The 19,152-nt window shown below is 55.5% G+C and overlaps 1 protein-coding gene across 6 annotated transcripts in view; it reads right to left on the reverse strand.

Annotated features, from left to right (window-relative positions):
• ANKMY1 (ankyrin repeat and MYND domain containing 1) overlaps positions 1 to 16,068 on the reverse strand; it is a 39,067-nt gene extending 22,999 nt beyond the window's left edge. For 5 of the 6 annotated variants that reach the window (XM_045198265.2, XM_045198261.2, XM_045198264.2 and 2 more), the window contains exons 1-7: positions 15,935 to 16,048; positions 15,252 to 15,399; positions 12,762 to 12,948; positions 11,039 to 11,182; positions 3,807 to 4,279; positions 2,202 to 2,418; positions 1,701 to 1,865 (exon numbers count right to left, since the gene is read on the reverse strand). In XM_045198265.2, the coding sequence (XP_045054200.2) occupies positions 1,701 to 1,865; positions 2,202 to 2,418; positions 3,807 to 4,279; positions 11,039 to 11,182; positions 12,762 to 12,948; positions 15,252 to 15,382 (1,317 nt within the window). In that variant the 5' untranslated portion in view covers positions 15,383 to 15,399; positions 15,935 to 16,048. Of the gene's footprint in view, positions 1 to 1,700; positions 1,866 to 2,201; positions 2,419 to 3,806; positions 4,280 to 11,038; positions 11,183 to 12,761; positions 12,949 to 15,251; positions 15,400 to 15,934 lie in introns of all 6 variants that reach the window. The other variant, XM_053919309.1, reaches the window with a different exon arrangement.
• Between the last annotated feature and the right edge of the window lie 3,084 nt (positions 16,069 to 19,152).

Below are 19,152 nucleotides of genomic sequence, written 5' to 3' on the forward strand. Positions count from 1 at the left end.
TTGCTGCTCTGGTCCACTGTGCTACCACCAAGACACCTTCTGCCATTTGCTTCAAGCCAAGGACACACACGCAACCCTTCACTCTCCAGGAAGGGAAAGCACGCTCCCAGACCCAGAGGGGAGCTGGCCTATGTGGACAGAAGTTCCTGGCCCTGGTCCCTGATTGGTCACTCCTCATGCAAATGAAGACCGCACATCTTTGCAGTTTGATTGGTCCAAAAGACACTGTTGTGATTGGTGAGAGTGGAACTGCTTTGATTGGTTGGTGGACAAACTGATGAGCCTATAGCTGCACAGCTCCAACTGGATGGGGAAAGCCTCAGTCTTATTGGTTGACACAGGACCCCAGGGGCTCCTCTATAAGGTTGGTCCAGAGAGCGGGATGCAGTGCAGGCTGTAGCTCAGTGTGGGCTCTTCCCTGAAAGGTGATTTGCGGGAGTGGCCCCAGGGCAGAAATGGCTGTGAGGCTCTGCTTGTTGTCCTTGTCGTTGTTTTAATTTAAGCCCAGTGAGCCACCATGAGCCCTTCTTAGTAGGGTCTTCTTTCTCAGGGTCCATAGAAGTGGTAGATTGGACACACCAGGGTAAATAAAGTATGTTAATACCATAATTCCACCTTTGACTTTTCCCTGTGGCTCCTAGAAAGCTTTGAGTCACGTGTGGGGCTGCCGCTGCTGCTCACGGGCGTTTCTGCGAGGACACACTGCTCTTGTCCCAGCTCCTCAGCCTCCCTTGCCTGAGTGTGGACCCCGGACCAGCATCAGCCGTGCCAGCAAGGTACATCCCTGGCCCCACCCCAGACCCACAGAGGCCAAAATGCTGGGGGTGGGCCCAGCTATTTTTTTCTGTATATAGTTGAGGTTTTGGGGCCCAGGAGCCTGTCCTGACTGCAGCCTGCAACGCAACCCAGCACAGTGGCCCGTGAAGGTCGCCATGGCCATGTCCCCACGGTGTCACCTACAGGGACAGCCCTGCTCCAGGTGGCCCTGCACTTGCTTAGGTCTATGAGCCGCTCTTTTTGAGGCAGTGCAGGGGTCAGAGGACAGCCTTGTCGCCACAGAGAGGACAAAATGACAGCTTTGTGTAAAAACAAAGGGAATGATGTTTACAAGAACTTTAAGAATAAAATTAAAGGGCTTTATGGGCCTAATTCCTCCATCAAGAGTTAATTTACTCCGAGCGTATGAGGATTCCTCCAGGTACCGGGTTCCTGAGGACCCTCGACTTTGGTCCCCACCCGCCCCTTCGCCTTCCTTCACTGAACCCACAGACTCCCGAGCCCATGCCCGCGCCCTCTGCACATGGAGATGCTGAGGCCGACCAGCTCCATCTGTGTGGGAAGCTGCTGCTGAAGGCCAATCTGCAGAGGTGGGCCTCCCCACTCCCTCCCCGGTGTCCCCTTTCCTGGGGACCACCAGAGGGGTCCCAGAGTCCCAGATATTGTGCACATGGCTTAAGGACACATGTCCCTCAGCATCCTGGCAATGAGCTCAGAACACCTCAGCCGGCATGCAGGCTCCATCCCTGCTTCCTGCTTCCCGGCCCTGGGCCTTATTGTCATTTCACCCCGCCTGACCTGGTCCAGGCATCGTAGGCTGGTGGGCAGCTGGGAAGACAGACAGAGGGATGGGCGATGGGGGACAGGGCAGGTGCAGGGGTGGACGGCGGGCGCTGAGCCAGGCCGTGGGTCCACGGGCTGACCTGGCTCGGGAGCACTGTCCTCTCGGCCACGTTGGGCTTGAAGGAACTGGTCGGGTAGTAGAGGAGGAAGCACATGCCGAGAGGCGTGAGGCCCTCATCCGTGCACTTGTTCACATCGGCCCCGTTGTCCAGCAGCAGGTTGACGATGTCAGTGTGGCAGTGAACCTGGAGGGAGGAGGCCAGTCTCAGGAGGACCGCAGGCTTCCTCCGAGAGGGGTGAGAGGACACCTGACACATGAGGAGCCGGTCCCCCCGGGGAGGTCCTGCTGGCCTGAGCTCAGAAATGGCCTCACACCTTCACGCGGGCTCGGCCAAGGGACGTCCAGCATGTGACCGAGGCGTTCGAAGATCTACGTGCCCTCCCCCTTTCCCACATGACCCCAGACACCCCACTGAGGGACTGACTGGCAGGACTGCGGCTCCACTGAGGGGATAGGGGACGTCCCCCACCCACTCGAGGGTGACCCTGAACAGACACCGCAGGGGGAGGGGGGCACTCACGGCGGCCGCGGCGAGCACAGTGTAGCCCTGTGCGTCAGCCACGTCGGGACTGGCCAGGTTGTCCCTCAGGATTCCATAAATCCAGGTGTAGTTCCCTTCCTCGGCCTTCAGGATCAGCTCCCTGGAAAGCCGCTCCTTGGGCCCGGGGCGCGCAAAGCCACTCCGGTCCCCCTCCAGGATGGCGCCCATGTTCCAGCTGGAGTGTGCCTTCGTGTTCCTGGCAACACGGGGAGCTTCCATGGACCCAACACCTGCCACCCAAGGGGGACCTGGGCCCATCCTCCTGCACTTCCTCTCCATCCTCACCCTGAGCTACTCAGCCCTCTTTTGCCCCTCCCCCTCAGCTCTGGGGGCTGCTCCGCTGGCCAGCCAGGGTCAGTGTGGACGTGGCACTGTGGTGGGACAGACACGCTGCCTGCGGGTGAAGATGCCCGGGCTGAGTGCCCCTAATTTATCCGGCCCCTCTGTGTGTGTGCAGGGAGGGGCTTCTCACAGCAGGGCCCCTGGGTGGGAAGGGAGCCAGGCACCCACACAGGTCTGGCCCCTGGCACCAAGCAACCACATCCCACCTCTGCTCATTCGTGTTCCTTTTTGAGTAGAGTGCATGCAAGGCCCATGGCCTATCCCGCCCCCCCGCCCCCCCACCACACACAAGTCTCCTGTGTCCGCATAACCTCCTTCCCAGTCACGAACTGTGGTTTTACAACAGGTCCTGTGCCCAAGAGTCACCTACGGCTACAGGCTGAGCCGATGTTTGCATGACAGACGGACTGGTGCATCAGTGACTCAGGCGCGGATGGGTGGATATAAAGGACTGGTGAACATGGATGGACAGATGGGGCGGATGGGTGGGTGGGTGGGTGGATAGTGGATGGATATGAATGGATACATAAGTAGCCACTTGTGCTCACAAAATACACATTCTCAAATAGTTTAGCGATAGCTGAAGACAAAATTTATGAAAAAATTTAAGCTATTCTTGAAGACTTTAAGAAATCAGCTTTCCTTTGGTGCTGCCAGCCACCCCAGGGCTGTGGGGCAGGGGTGTCCTCGGGGACTGGCAGAGCAGCTCCATCTTTTCCCGCCATCTCTGGAGAAGCCAGAGGCCCAGCCAGCCCTCAGTCCACTCTTGCCCAGCCCCCCGAACCTTGGCTCTCTGCCCAGGTCCCCACGTAATAACACTTCTGTGTGTGGACCTCGCACAGGGACTTGGTCATCCAATCACGGACATGACCCTGCACAGGTCTGGGGCTCTCGCTTCGACCCCCACAGAGAAAACACACACAAGGTCCTCGCACCAGGTGGTGAACTCAGCTCCACGGGCTCAAGAGTTCACCCTGTTCCGCAGCCCGTTCCAGGCCCTGGCTGCACACTCACCGAGCAGCCTCCTGACCACTCCTTCCCCTGCAGCAGGCCTGCAGCCCCCAGCCCCCACAGTGCTCCCGCACCGGCTTTCCCTCCCCTTCATCATCCAGCTGCTACGACTGAAAAAGGAAGCCTATTGCGTCAGCCTGACGAACACCTGAAAGCCACTCGGCCTGGTGCCGCGCGGTCAGGGCAGGAGTGGCTGCCCAGACCTCCGATGAGAACAGCAGCTAGCATTACCTGAACTTGTAAGCTTGCCTCTGGATTCTGACCAGCAGAGGGGTCTCATTTTTGACGAACCAGGGCTCTCCGTCCTCAACGAACGGAGGGACGACATGCAGGAAGACGCTGGCGTCCAGGTCTCTGCAGAGAGCCCGGGTCATGGGCATGTGGGTGTTGTCGGTCGAGTAGACGTGCATTTCCGGGGGCAGAGTCAAGTCGTCGTCCAGCAGGAAGCGCTTGTAGTCGTAGAAGAACGGGTCCCGCTGCTCGCACAGGTCCCACCGCATAGTCCCCTCGTCGGAAAGGCTGATTTTGGCCGCAGTGTCCGTGAGGAAGGCCATGTACTCCGGGTAACAGCAGATGGAGAAGCCGCTGGGGACTGTGGTGCACAGCTTGAGCAAGTGCTCCCGGAACCACAGCCCCACGTCCTGGCTGCCGTCGGGGAAGGTCTCGACGCCTGGTCCGAAGCGCTGGTCTGCTTTGTACAGCCCCTGCGAAATGAGACCCGCAGGAAGGAAGACTTTGTGACCAGCTTCACATGCCCCAGGCACAGGGACCAGAAGCAAATGTGTAGACACAGACGCTTCTGCACAGGGCGTGCGGTGGACCTTGGGCGGTCAGGGTGGCCTTTCTGAGAAGGTGTGGGCGTGTCTGGAGGTCTCGAAGTAGAAGCACGATGGGAATGGCGCCAGGGGCTCATTTCCGAAGCTCTAACCTGGGGAGCCAGCCCAGGCGCCCCAGCAGTGTGTAGCTGGAGGCACCAGGCGCAAGATCAGACAGACCCCTCAGCAGGTGTGACCAAGAAGGAGGAGCCAGTCCTCACTGCCTGTGAACCTGGCAGAGTGCAGCAATTCCTGGGCCTTTCTGGATGCTTCCACCAGATGTGGAGACGGAATGAAGCAGGGTGCAACCAAGAGGAGGGCCCCAAGAAGGGATTTGGAATGGGGTCCAGAACTCAAGGTGGCCAGGAAATATTGGGAAAATGTATATAGGATGTCCTCACCCCCATAAGCCTGAGCCAGGGGGGATGGGACACATGGAACAGGGCCATTCAGAGCTGTTTTGGGTGGCAACAGCTTTGCAGCTAACCCCTGGCACAGTCACTTAACATATCTATAACCTTTAACTGGTTTCATAGATGTGTTAAATAGCTGTGCCCATGCTTTGAGCCGGAGGTTGGGAGCGAATTCCACCCAAGATGGGACTGGGAAGCAACTCCCCCTGGTTACAGGGCCTGTGTGAGAGCTTGGAGGATTGTCTCCATGCCATGGGGCCACACCTGCCCAGACTTACTATGGCAGCCCAGTAAAGCGGGAAGAATACGGGGATGCTGGCAAGTGTAACTGACTGTAGGAGGAGTCAGAAATGGGGCTGAAAAGGAAGATGGGCACTGGGATTTAAACCTAGGCCTGGCAGCCATAGGAAAGAAGAGGACCATGCGGTTCTGAGGGGAAAGAACAGGACCACGAGGTTCTGAAGTAAATAGGGGGCCACACGGTTCTGGAGTGAATAGGAAGGACCATGCGGTTCTGAAGGAAAGGAAGAGGACCACGAGGTTCTGAAGGAGAGTAGAAGGACCATGTGTTTTTGGAGTGCTTCTTTTTGCCACACGGCTTAGGCAGCAGGAGAGACTTTGCTGGGAAGAAAAGGGGAGAAAGGACTCTTGCTGGTGGGCCGTGAGAAGGTACCACATGGCTTTGGATTAACTGGAGATTGCGGCAGCCACACAGCTGATGGTGCCGGGAGTCTGAATCACGGACTTCTACTTCTTTTCCTGAGATACGGTACCCAGACTGGGCAGAGGGAGAGGGAAAGGCTGTGCATCTGTGGGGATGCTAAAGGACTTTAGTATCTTATTGAAGACATTAAGCCATTACTCTAAGTCTGTGTAACTTTTAAATAAACGATTCCTTTCCTCTTCACCAGTCTCTGGCATTGAGAGACACCTTTCCTCTGGCAGCGGACATTTTGAACCTAGCAGGTGTGTGTGTGTGGGGGGACACCCAGAGAGAGAAAGGGGGGATCCTTTCTGTAATAATTTATCGTGAACCACCCCTGCCTGCTCTGTAACAGGAAGAGGCAGGAGAAACAAGTCACAAAGCAGCCCCAGAAGAAGGGAACCTGGGACCAAAGCTCCCTGCAGGGGGCACAGAGAAAGGTCCAGTTCCCAGGGACTGATCTTCCCTGCGATGGCGCGGAAGGGGGCCTGGAGGTCGTGGGAGAGCAGAGGAAACCATCCAGGCCTGAAACAGCGGGACACACGCGCCACTTCCCGAGCACACCTTCTTCTGCGAACCAGGATGGCAGCTCCCACCTCACTTCTCCATCTGGTCGCTACGCTGTCTCAGCAGCTCTGAGCACCGGTGCAGAGCTGCGTGCCGCTGATACAGGCTCTGTGACACGCCGTGACGCACGGCCTGCCTGCGGGAAAAACCCGGTCCCCAGCAGGGGCCCGGAGATGAACTGAAGGACCTAACTGCTCTGAGGGTGACCTCGTTGTGAAAAGGGGTTGGGGCAGGGGCTGGGGTGTTTCTGGGAAAATCTGTGGAATGGCAAAGGGGCACAAGCGCCACCAGCAGCTGTGAAGGTGGCCCGCTGGGACAGGAGGGAGAACTGTGTAGAGAGGTCAGGCAGGTGGCACAGCAGGTCGCTCTAGTGTCACTGGGCAGGCATGAGTCACCACATCAACGCACCGGGAAGGAAGACTACAGGCAGGGCAAAGTATGGGGTGGAGGGGGGCAGCGGCTGAAACCCTACATGCCGCCCGAGGTGCTCCTACCCCTGACCTGGCTCCAGGCAGAGAAATTCCTGTGAGGGGACAATGCGTCACGAGCGCGATAATCACCACGGCACACATCACGACAATGCTCGTCACTCGATGGTTAAGGAAAGAAGGGGAGTTCACACCCCCAAGCTCCTGCAAGTTCTTAATGATGTTTTTCACGTGTTTTCAACCAGTCGTCATTAGCACCAACTCCACACCAGCAGAAACCCCCAGTGACGTCCCCTGAAGGACACTTTAGTCAGTGCAGAACAGCACAACTGGGTCACAGCACAGCGACGAGGCAGCTCTGGAGCTAAGTCCACCTTCACTGCTTGGAAGGGGAAAACACCTTCAGGTAACAGCGGTACAATTCAGCCCAAAAACTCAACCTCTCAAAGAAAAGGAGAGCAGGCTTCCAGACTGCAGCAGGGACCTGAGCGGGCTTATACACAGATGTCACCGCCCTGGGCTCTGATTGGTCCGTCCTCATGCAAATGAGGACTCCAAATTCTTGCAGTTTCATTGATCCAAAAGACTCTGTCCTGATTGGTCAGAATGGAGCTGTTATGATAGGTCAGTGAAGTTGTTATGGGGGCGGTGCGGTGGGGGGAGAAATATAGCTGCACAGCTCCGATTGGTTGGGGGAAGTCTCAGTCCTATTGGCTGACACAGGATCCAGGAGCTCCTCTATAAGGGCGGCTCAGAGGGCGAGACGCAGTGCGGGACGCAGGCAGGTACAGGCTGTTTCTGGAATCGAGGTTTGCGCGAGTGGCCCCTGTGTGAAAGCAGCTGCTAGGCTCTGTTTTATTGTTTTTGTTCTTTTACAAACAGAACAATCTTACTGTTTTTGTTTTTTAACTTGAGCCCAGTTAGCCCCCGGGAGCCCTTCTTAGTGGGCACCTTCTTTCTCAGGGTGCACAGTGGTTCCTTCTGAGCAAACGAGCTCACTCCTAGGAAAGCAACGCGAAGGTCACGGCAAACACGGCAGACCCGCCAGCGAGTCAAGATCTCGGGGCTGTCTGGTGGCCGTCCTTGCGTTGCCATCTGTCCCTCCAGACCTCAGGAAATGAGGGAGGGTGGGGAGGAATACATGTGCACATCTGCTCAAAGTTTGTAGATGCAAAGATAAAGCTATAAATACTGGCCGTGACGAGGGAGAGCTCGGCTGTTAAAGAAAAAGTGGGGAGTGCGCCCCTCTGGGCGGGCCTGTGTGCAAGATCTGGCTGGGAAAACGTCAGTTTTCACATAATTACAAAGCTAAATTAAAGCAATATCCTAACACTAGAATCCTAAAACATGAAAGCAAACTAACACAAGGGAATGTGGCTCTGTATGGGGGGGGGTGCGGTTAGCCCCGGAGAGGAGTCACTTCCGGGGATGTGACCCCGCGTCCCTGGTGGCCAGAAGGGTGGCCAAGGGATCTGGACTCGTCTTCGGGAACCATGATGGTGGTAACGACACTGCGTCGTGACCCCGAAACTATTACACATGTGGTCTGAGACGAAGCAATGACAAGTGTTGTTAACAGTTAGAAAAGAAGATCGTCAGAACTAAGAGAAAAGTAGGCAGACACAGCGGCAAACCTGTGACTGAAGGCCCTGCTCCCGCCCTGGCTGGGGTGGCGCAGTGGATTGAGTGCCGGCCGTCCTGAGAACAAAAGGGTCACTGGTTCGATTCCCAGTCAGGGCACATGCCTGGGTTGTGGGCCAGTACGGGGTGCACCACACATGGATGTTTCCCTCCCTCCCTTCCCCTCTCTCAAAATAAAAGGGAAAACCCTCTCTCTAAACCGGGGCTGGAGCCGTCAGGAGAAACTTGGAGCGTCTTTCCTCATTGAAACTTTTAAGAAACTTTCTGGACTTGCTACTGAAAAAGCTTAAAAATCACAACACAGCACCACCCAACACAGCCGTGAGGAACCTGCGGACTGGCTCCTAGCCACTGTGTCTCACAGACAGACAGCCGAGCCTGGATCTGGAGCTGCACCGAACTCCCAGGAGCTGGCCCCCCAGGCTCACCCGGGCCAGGGGTGGACAGTCTCCCAGCTGCCAGGGGCCGAAAATCCAGAGTTTGGGAAGACACTAAAAACCCCCAACAACTCTCATTGACACACTTGAGGGTGTTAGAAAATTGATGGATTATTCTGAAAACCGGGACAAAGAAAAACATCCGGGGTGTGTCTGGCCTTCCTTAAATAAAGTGACTCCAGTGCACAAATGAAGGCGGAATTACGGAGTTCCTAAAGTCACTGTCGGGCGCCTCAGATGAAAGAACAGCTGCAGACAGTGATGGCTGACGTTCCTGAAACCACGTGAGCACAGCAGACAGCAGAGCTGCTGACCCCTGAGCTCTTCAGTCAGTCCTGACGCCACACAGACAGACAACCAGACAGGGGTCTCCAGATGGGACTTCGGACAAAGATGCGAAAGCTGGGCAGTGGGGAAATGTCAGTCTTTTCCACAAATGGGGCCAGAAGAATTGGATGTCCATATGTTGGGGGAGGGGAGGGGGAGGAGTGATCTCTGCTTCATGTGAAACACGAAAGTGAACTCAGAATGAATCACAGACCCAAATGTGAGCGCTAGAACCGTAAATCAGAAGAAAATTCAGATGAGAATCACAGCAACCTTGGGTTAAGCAAAGGCTTTTTAAATGGGGTGCACGCGTACACACACGAGAGACTAGGGAAGGAAAATGGACAAGCACGGCCTTGCCGCATTTTTAAAAATCTGCTTTTCAAGAGACACTGTTAAGAGAAAGGCAAGGCAAGCCCCTATTGGCAAGAAGTGTTTGTAGTCACGTAATTGGTAAATGCTACGTCCAAAGTACAGCGTCGGGCAAAAGTAGGGTTTCTGTTGTATGTGAGACACAGGGTTTGTTCTTGGGTTCTTATTTAGCAGTCACTGTATTATTTTCCATACGGACAGCTATGGATGCACTTCTGCCCCGCCTTACGCACATACACAAAGAACTCCACGATTCCACTAAGAGCCCAAACGACTCAATTGAAAACAATGGGCAAAGCACAGAAACAAGCACTTCACCTCAGGAGACACTCAGCTGGCGACTTAGAGCGTGACAAGATGTTCAAATCATGGTCGTTCGGGTGTTGCAAATTTAAACCATAAGACACCCATTAGAATGGCCAGACTTTTAAAACTGCCAATACCAAGTGTGGACAGGATGTGGAGCAACTGGAAACTTTCTGTGGTGATGGCTGAAATGGGCAGTGGCACGGCTGCTTCGGAAAACCATAGTGCAGTTTCTTATAAAGCTTACCCCACGTGTGGTCGCTACCCCGTCACAGTGCGCATCCAGCGGACACTAGAGACTGTGTCCACGCGAAAAAGCTCCCAGCAGCTGCGCTCATAAAAAACCGAACACTGGAAAGAGCTCAAATGTGCAGCGGCTGGCGAACCAGCGGCCAGCGGCCAGCATCTGCACGACGGAACGCAGCTCCTTGACATACGGAAACGGACATCAGACACATGCAGAACGTGAATGTGCTGTGTGACTCCATTTACATGGAACTCCAGGAAAGGGGAAACCGCAGCGATGAAGAATGGGTCGGTGGTTGTTGAGGGCTGGGTGTGGAGGAAGGATTGATAGGAGCTGCAGGAAATCTGGGAGCGTGTTCACACACACACACACACACACAGACATACAAACATCCACAGGGCTGTGTGCATATGCATGTTTAAAGCAGCTTTATTCATAATCGCCGGAAACTGCAAACAACCCACATGGCTGCCAGCTGGGGACTGGTAGACCTGGTGGCCCTCCAGTGAAACACCCCTGAGCAGCGACAAGGGCAAGACCCCTGGCACACACAACCACACACATGGCCTGAAATGCACTTTGCTCAGCGAGACGCAGGGCGCCATCTCATGCGCCCAGCATTCTGGCAAAGGCAACCTGATAGGCAAGAAGGGGCCAGACAAGGGCTGGCAGGGGGAGGAGAGGCCTGCTACACAGGGGCGCGGGGCAGTGTTGGGGGTGCAGCTGGCCGGGGCTCCGTGGCGGTGGTAGCTGCCAGCTCTGTGCCTGTCAGACCTTCTGAACTGTACACTAACACGGGTGAGTTTTCCTGTAAGTTTTACTGTAATAGGATAAAAGAAGGGAAAAGGTGTCTGTATTTGCAAAACCAGCCATAGTCTCCGGGGGAAAGGGGGGCAAGTTCCAAAACAATATACAGAGAATGATCCAGTTTATGTACAAAAACATAAATATTTAGGTGCATTTATTGTTCTGTCCAAAGATCTATACAACTTGCTAACCCTGTATCCCCATCTGGGGACACAGTAGTGAAGAGGCTTCCAATTTCTTGTTTTCATTTTTACTCATGTACCTTGTTATTGGCACGATTATATACAAACATTTATATAAACAGGAAACAAACTGCCCAGAACCTAAATATCTTTTTGTCCAGTGGCCTGAAAACATGGTGCCCCGCCCCTCCGCTGCACACGCGGGCTCACCCGCTCACCTGGAAGAGCCGAGCCTTCGTGTACATGGTGCCGTAGCCTTCTCGGTGGCTGAGGTAAAACATGCCGGCGAAATGGGAGCCGTCCGGCCACGTGTAGGTGCCAAAGCCGTGGCGGTGGTCCCGGTAGAACTGCCCGTGGTAGGACTGTGGACAGAGCGCCCTGAGACATGTGTCTGAGAAGCCGCCCTCACCACCCAGAACTCCCCAGGATGCCCTCCCAGCTGAGCCCCATGCCTGGCCAGCTGTGAGTGGGGATCCCTAGGCTTGTAAACTCATGGGCTGCCTGGCCACAGGGTCCCATCCAAGTTTGGGTGGCCAATGTGAACAGAGCTTGGTCACCCAAATGGTGCAGAGGGTGTGCCGGGCGTCTGCCCCGATGGCCAGGCCCCCTCCTGCCTGGCTGGGGGCCAGGGGGAGAGTCAGGAAGGGAAAGGTCATGACAATGACAGGGTCAGTGCCCACCTGGGTCTGGGCAGAAGCTATGTCTGCTCCCGGGCCCTGGCCTGGCCTCAACTCCCACCCTGCCTGGCCTCCACTCAGGTTCCCGGGCCGCAGGAGGCCCAGGGAGAGGGGGGCAGCCAGCCTCCTGTCACCCGTGTGGCCCTGGAGGAGGGCTGTGGGCTCTGGCTAGGAACGTGGGTGTGGCTTTGATTGTAAACTCCTCCACACTGGGCCTCCGTCAGTGTTGGGGTGTGTCTGTCAGAACCTGTCCCCCATGGGGACCCCAGGAGGAAGCACGTGACGTTCAGTTGCCAGACTGGACTGCCGTGCCTATCAGGTGCTGCCCTCCGCACCAGAAGCAGGCTGGACAGCACTCGGGGGACCATCCCAGCTCCACACCAAGAGGACGCGCTGTCGCCTGCTTAGTGTCCCTTCTCTCCCCTTAGACAGCTGAGCTGACTCCCCACGGGTTTTCAGTGGACTGACCTTCCCCTGCCCACGTGACCAAGCCTAGCCAGCCAGAGGACTCCTGACCTGCAGCCTAGGACTTGATGAGGGCTTGGCCGTGGGACCCATCCCCAAGCCAGCCCAAGGTCCTGCTGGGGCCATCTCTCCCCTGCAGCACTGTGTGATGCCGCCCTGTGGGCTTGCCCTTGGTGGAAGGTCAGTCTTGCCCCCTCCACCGGCCACCAGATCTCTGCACCCAGCCATGTGGAAGGCTGCAGGGCCCCAGTGAGGGGCTTCTAACTCCAAGAGCCAACAAGTCCCTTTTCGTTTCAGCCAGGTCTAATTCGGGTCACTCCTGAGAGTCTGGCGGTGCCAGACACTGGCCAGCAGAAAAGCCCCAGGCTGGGGATGGCCTCCTCCCACACCATTCAATGTGTATGGCGACGAGGGTCTGTGTCTGGTCAACCGAAAAAGAACAGCCTGCGTGCTGCAAACTGTTTGTGGGGGCCATTTAACTCCCTATGTGAGGGAGTTCTGTCCACACCCAGCACTGGGGCCAGGGCCCCCGCTTCCGTCCATCCGCCTCGGGTCTCATCTGACCAGCAGTTCGGGCTCAGGTCCCTGCCCTCGCGTCTGGGTCCTGGTCACATGGTCTGGAGGCTTTTGTGAGCTCGGGGCACGTTCCAGGGGTCCTCAGGTAGGAGAGACATCAGCCTGGCCACCTTCCTGTTGCTGGGCCTACGAGTTCACATCATATCCCTCTTGGAAGGAGCGGGAAGGGCCCCTGTTGGTCGAGCCCCAGACAAGGGGGAAGGAAGCATTGGAAGCCAGTTACCTCGCCCGTGGGCCACGAGAATTCTCCGGACCCCATCTTCATGCCCAGCCCGAACTGCCCTTGGTAGACGCAGCCGTCCTGCCACTCCTGCACACCTTGGGTCAGCTGGATGCAGGCCTCCTGCAGGTCCTGCTGCCTGAGCACGCCCTCGGGCTCCTCCTCCTCCTCTTCGGCCTGTGGCCTGTACCTGGGGTTGGGGGAAGGGCAGAGGGGGCAGAACTGAGCTGGCCAGAGGTCTTGAGAGTGAGAACCCTGCTGCACCCCCACTTCACCCTCCCAACAACGCTGAGGCAGAGGCTGCTGGTACCCCCATTCTCCAGAAAGGGAAAGTAAGGCGGAGAGACTGCCTGGGGTCACATAGGAAGTGGGAGGCTCACTAGCCAGGGTAACGTCACGGGTGGCCTGGTGGCAGGACCAGGCAGGGGACCAATGGCTGCCTCGTGCCAGCTGCGTGATGGGCGAGCCTGGTGTCGGCCACCAGCCAGTGTCTCCTGCAGGCTCTTCTCTCCTCAGGTGGCAGAGCTGGGCAGACATGTCTGGAATGACCAACAGGCCAAACTAGGGGCACGGGCTTCCAGAGGAAGGATGATCAGAGAGCAGCCTGAGGGGCAGCAGCGGACTTGTAGATCAAGGAAGGGTTCAGGGGTGAGTGGGTATACGGTGGGGACAGAGAACGTGTGCCTGGTGGGCTTGCCTCTGTCCTGACTCAAATGGGGACCTGCCCCCGCCCTGCCCAGCACACACTCTCCCTCCCTCCCCACTCCAAAGGCCTCTCTGCGGGGTGCTCCATCTGGGTGCCTGTCCTCTAGCCCCGCCCCACTATCGTGCTGCACATGGCATGGGGACACTCAGGCTCTGAACCTCCTCCACCAGATGGCCCTCCAATGCCAGCCGTGAGCCACAGAGGCCTGAGGCACCCGCCCAACAAAGAGCCACTGGGCTGCTACAAGCACACAGACCTCTATTTGCCTTATCATTATAGGTTTGTAGGAAGAAGCCGGGAAGGACAGACACCCACATGCAACAATGATGAAGCCTGGGCGCTCTGATATGCTTTGTTTTGGTTTTTGGGGGGTTTTGCCTACCTGTGGGTTGAATTGTGCCCTCATCCCCCAAAATTCATATGTTGGAGTCCTACCCCTCCAGAACCACACGGTGTGACTTTATTTGGACCCTACTCTGACGAGACAGTTGTCCTTGTAAAAGGAGGAAGTCGGGATGGGGCAGAGAGCACAGTGAGAGCAGACGCTGTCCGCACACCTGGGGAGAGGCCTGCCGCCGCCTCCCACTCCCTCGAAAGGAATGACCCTGCCCACACCTCGATCTTCGACTTCACAACGGAGAACAGTAAGCGGTTGAGCAAGGACCCCAGTCTGTGGTCCTTCGCCACAGCCCTAGCAAACCGACACACCAGTATTTCCTCATTCTCTGCCTGGCACAGATATTCCTTGTTACTTAAAAAATAATAATGAGGAAATATAACTGACAGTGAGAATACGAGAAATAAAAATGTTCAAACATTTTCCTAAGAAAAATAAATGAAAATGATTTTGAGGTCAAGCAAGGGAATCATTACTGCAAGCCATCAGCTGTGAGGCCCCCTCTGGGGACACTGGAAATGGGGGGCAAAGTAGGCGAGAGTTCGACCACTTGGCTCTGCCACCAGATGGGTTCCTTAGTCCCTTGTGACTCCGTTTCCACGTCTGTTCAATGGGGACGTCAGGCTGCACCAGCTGCTGTAACAAACAGCATGGGCGGGGCTCTAACACAGACAGGCGTGGCTCCCCCATGGTGGGAGCTGGAAGTCTGAGGTCAGGGTGCCCGAAGACTTGGTTCACCGTGAGGGCCAGCTTCCACCACGGCCTCATGTGGTGGGGAAGGAAGCTGCTAGTCAGTCTCTTCCTCTTCTTATAAGGGTGGTAATGCCATCATAGGGCCCCACCTTCACGGCCTCATCTGACCCAATTACCACCCAAAGCCCCCTTTCCTGATACCATCACATTGAGGGTTGGGGCTTCAACACAGCAATTCCAGGACTAGGGATCACAATTGGGCCCACACCAGGGACAGATACAATGGGGTCACAGGGTGATTTCCTGAGATGTCAGGGTAGCTTGAGGCATGAGGGCAGCATGAGGCAGACCTGCCACATGTCAGCTCTCAGGACAACATCCTGTGGAGAAGCTGTGCCGACCTGGGACCACGCGACATACAGCAAATGCCCCTAAGGCTGGGAGGTGACGCGACAGGGGCAGGGTGCGCAGGCTTGAAAGAAGGAGCAGAGATCAGGCTCTGGGGCCCAGTCACCCATTATGGTGATTTTCCTAACTGTTGATACACCAACGAGGTTTCTCTATTTCTCCAGAGACTAGTGTTTTCAGGGATAAAATAACATTCAGTGATTTCTTAGCCCTTGCCCCAAAGCTGGATCCCAACTAAGCCTGGCCGCCAGGGTCAGAGGCAGACCTGCCTATGGAAGGGTCCCCACACCTTTTGATGAAGAGCGCAGAGCTCTCCAGGGTTCCTGGGTCCTCAGAGGCAGCAGGCTCGCTGCCCCTCCCCTCCTGCTGGTCACCACTTGGGACTTTGTAAAATAAGTCCGAGGAGTAACCCCCTTCCATGTCTCTCGTCTTTGAACCTGGAAGCAAAGCCCGAGAACCCGCATTAGCTCTCAGGGCTTCTGGCAGGTGCCCGCTGACCACCCAGGGCCCCATCCACCAGAGAAATGGCCCCCTCCCCAACTGGACCAGGCCCAAGGCCACAGCCCCCCACATCCTGTTAGAACCGCCCGGGAAAGCCTCACCAGAGCTCCGAGGGTGTTCCTGTCCCTTCGTGGGGCGGGAACCACAGGAAGAGACCGTAGGGCCACTTTCCCACGACCACAACTTAGAGCCATGTGGTGGGGCCAGTCCTTTGCCCGCTAGCTGCCCGAGTTAGGGGCGCAGTCAGAGGGCTCACCCTTACCCCAGGGGGAGCCTCAGGAGCCTACCCGCGAGGGCTGCGGGACAGGGCGTGAGGGCATGGCCTCCACCCAACACCTAACTCATATTAACTCACAGCCTATCACGCACGTGGGGTCCCAAATCTCTCTGCTCCCCCCAGGAGACCTGGGACCCACGCACGGGTCCCCAAATCCCCTCTGAGGAGCTTGGAGACCCTCCACATTGACTCACCGGGACTCGCTGCCTCCCCGCAGGGATCCCGACAGCGACCCTGACGCGGGGTCTCACCGAGGCTCGGAGAGCTCGCAGCGACGGCCCCGAATCCGCCAGCAGCGCAGCGCGGCTGACTACTTTCCACTGGGCAGGGAACGGGAGCTTGGGAGCTTCGGGTTTCCCTGGAAACCGGCCCCGCCCACGTGCGGCTCTCCGCGGCGTCCAATCCCGCGCGAGGCCTCGACAGGACACGCCCACAGTCACGCCCCAAGGTGTGAAGACACTCCTCAGGACATCCAGGGACCGGGCAAGACGTGCCCCTTTGGGACCTCCCAGGATTCCCTAGCCCTGTGCCCCCCATTCACCCTCCCCCAGCGGAGACCCCTGTCCTCCCAACCCCGGCCCCCCCGTACGTTCGCTAGTGCTGTTGGCTTATCTGAGCCCGGCTGTTGGCTTACCCGGCAGGTCAGTCTTCACCCCCACCCACCCACCGAGCTCAATGTCCCCCAAGAGGACGGCGGTCAGCTTAGGGGCCAAGGACTCCCCGGGGGACATAGCGCGAAAGGCTCCCAACGCCTCCGTGCAGAGAGCCCCGAGGAAACTGAGGCTCACCTGAGGGATGAATTAACTTGTCCACCGTCGCAATAAAGCCAGTGTTTGATAAAACTCGGCCTGACCCTAAAGTAAATATTTGTGGAGGGCACAGAGGGGCAGCGCGTGGTCTGGTTGGGGAACAAGATGAGGTTGGGGTCTGGGGTCACTGGGACCACATTTTAGAATTTTGAATTGTTTTGCCAATCTTACCAAATTGTCGGATTTACCAGAAATATTTTTAAACGTCCTTTGCAGTGGTCGATGTATTAGTTTCCCGAAGCTGGTGTAACAAAGTGTTACAAACTGGGCGCCTTAAAGCAACAGAAGTTATTCTTTCCTCTGTATTTGGGTCTCCCAATCTTCCTCTCCTTATAAGGACACTAGTCACTTGGTTTAATCCAGTATGACGTCATTACATCCACAAAGGCCCTATTTTCAAATAAGGTTATTAACAGCGACTGGAGATCAGCTAAGCTACCTACGTTCATACTTTCAGGCGGGAGAAGAGGTTCCTGGCACAACCTTGAACTGAGCCGGCAGAGGGTGACTTTTATTTGGATGTCTTAGAATGGGGTTTGAGGCAGAAACTTGTTATTTCCAAGACCTTGGTGATAATAGTCAGCACTGTGAACGGATCTTTGTTCTCGCGGTATTTTCAGTTCTGGAACGGACGTAGTAGTTGTAATGACCTGTATTCATGTCGTACTCTGATTTTTCCTCTCCCCTTACTTTTGCTACCCAGATATTTTAGGCAGAAACTTGTCATTAAATGAAGGACTCCTTTCTTTTCCACTGAATTCCCATTTTTGGAGATTTGCCTGGTAGGCAGCGAGCAGTAGGACCCCCCCCCCCCGCCCCCGTTGGGCTCGGCAACACCGTGATTGCTGATGAAGCAATCGTGGGAGAAGAGCTTTACTGATTGGCTGGAGGTAACCCAGGGCCCCTTCTGGAGCTGGGGCACAGAAAATCTATTTCAGTGGCTCCTATGAACTTGGGAAAATGGGAATTTCATCCCAGGAATGTCAAGTCTGTCCTTAGGACCGAAGAGGGAAGTGGATTCTTCTGGGTGGGCTTCCGTAGGTCGTGTCTGAACCTGCAGCGGCTGAAGACCTGGCTGCAGACCCGCATTTGCGGCTTTAGCTCGCAAGGGAGCCCCCGGTTGCAAAACAGATCTGACCGTTACCAATGCTTGGTGGCTGCAGCTGGAATAAAGAGAACCCGGGTCACCCAGAGGGACTGCACTGGTTCATTTTGTCAGATTTATCCAGTGCTAGGTCTGTGTGTATGGTGGGGGGTGGGGGGAGTGGCCTGGAGTGGTGAATAATCTCTGGAAGAGTGGATTGCAAATCTTAAATAAACAATGCAGAGGAATCAGAAAATTTTTTTGCTACCATTACAATAAAATGGAAATTGCAACTAAATAAATATATGTAAGGCTGCAAGACAGTTACTTTTCACTGAAACCATTCCCTGAAGTGTACTGGCTGTCAGAAAAACATCTATTTAGAGGTCTTCTCAATAAATCTTATTGAAGAAGCAACTGTGTGGATATTAAATAATATTATTTTTTTAAGTTACAGTGATGTCCCCAATATTAATAACTAAGAAAAAGACAACGAAAATACTGGTCTGGAAAGAAATGATGAAAAGTTGATAGTAAATAGCTTTATTTATATGAACGGTGTTTTACAATAAAAAATAAAATACATAAATTACAGAGGATAATTTATTAGGAAACAAAAAAACATAAGGAATAAGCATAAAGCTGTACTCAAGGGCACCTCACCCGACAACGCAGTTATATAGGAAGTGATTACTAAGAATACACAAAACCGCCCTGACTGGTGTGGCTCCCTGGGACTGAAGGCCTGCCTGTTCAATTCCCGGTCGGGGCACATGCCTGGGTTGTGGGCTTGGTCCCCAGTTGGGAGGCAAACGATCGATGTTTCTCTCCGTCCCGCCCCTCTCTCTAAAAATAAACTTAAAAAAGGAATAGACCAAACTAGGTAGCTCGCCGAGGAGACAGCTGGACATGGAGGACACTGACAGGGGTCCAGATGGGAATTCGTGGCAGGGCCCTCCGCTCTGCTGCACCAGCGACTTTCCACCCTTGTCATATCAGGGCACACACACACACACACACACACACACACACACTACTAAAACTCTGCAGCAGCACACCAAAATTTTTTTTTTGCCCATCTGACAAAATGGATTCATTCACACGGACTATTGTTGCGTTGGCTGTTGTCATTTTTTTTTTACTTGGCAATCTAAGGGGGGAAATTTCAGTGCTCCTGACCAAATAGCTAGGTATTGCATGTTTAAAAAATTCTCGCGGCACACCGTGTGCTTGCTGCAGCACACTGCTTAAAAATCGCTGTTCTTCACGGCAGCCACAGCTTGAGACGCCCCCCCCCCCCGACGCCTCCAGCCCTGCTGGAGGCCTACTGGCATGCCCGCTGGACACACTCCAGCGCAGCTGTCCGGGTCTTTGAAGCTTCCGGGGGTCGCAGGGACCAACACCTGCAGCTCTAGAAGCCCCGCCTCATAGGACAGCTGCCAGGGTCTGCCCACCAGCATCCAATCAGAGAAGGGGCCTGCAGGGCCTGACCAATGAGGAGGTGGCCAGGGCCTTGTGG

This window comes from Desmodus rotundus, chromosome 2, assembly GCF_022682495.2.
Source record: "Desmodus rotundus isolate HL8 chromosome 2, HLdesRot8A.1, whole genome shotgun sequence".
NCBI lineage: Eukaryota > Metazoa > Chordata > Mammalia > Chiroptera > Phyllostomidae > Desmodus > Desmodus rotundus.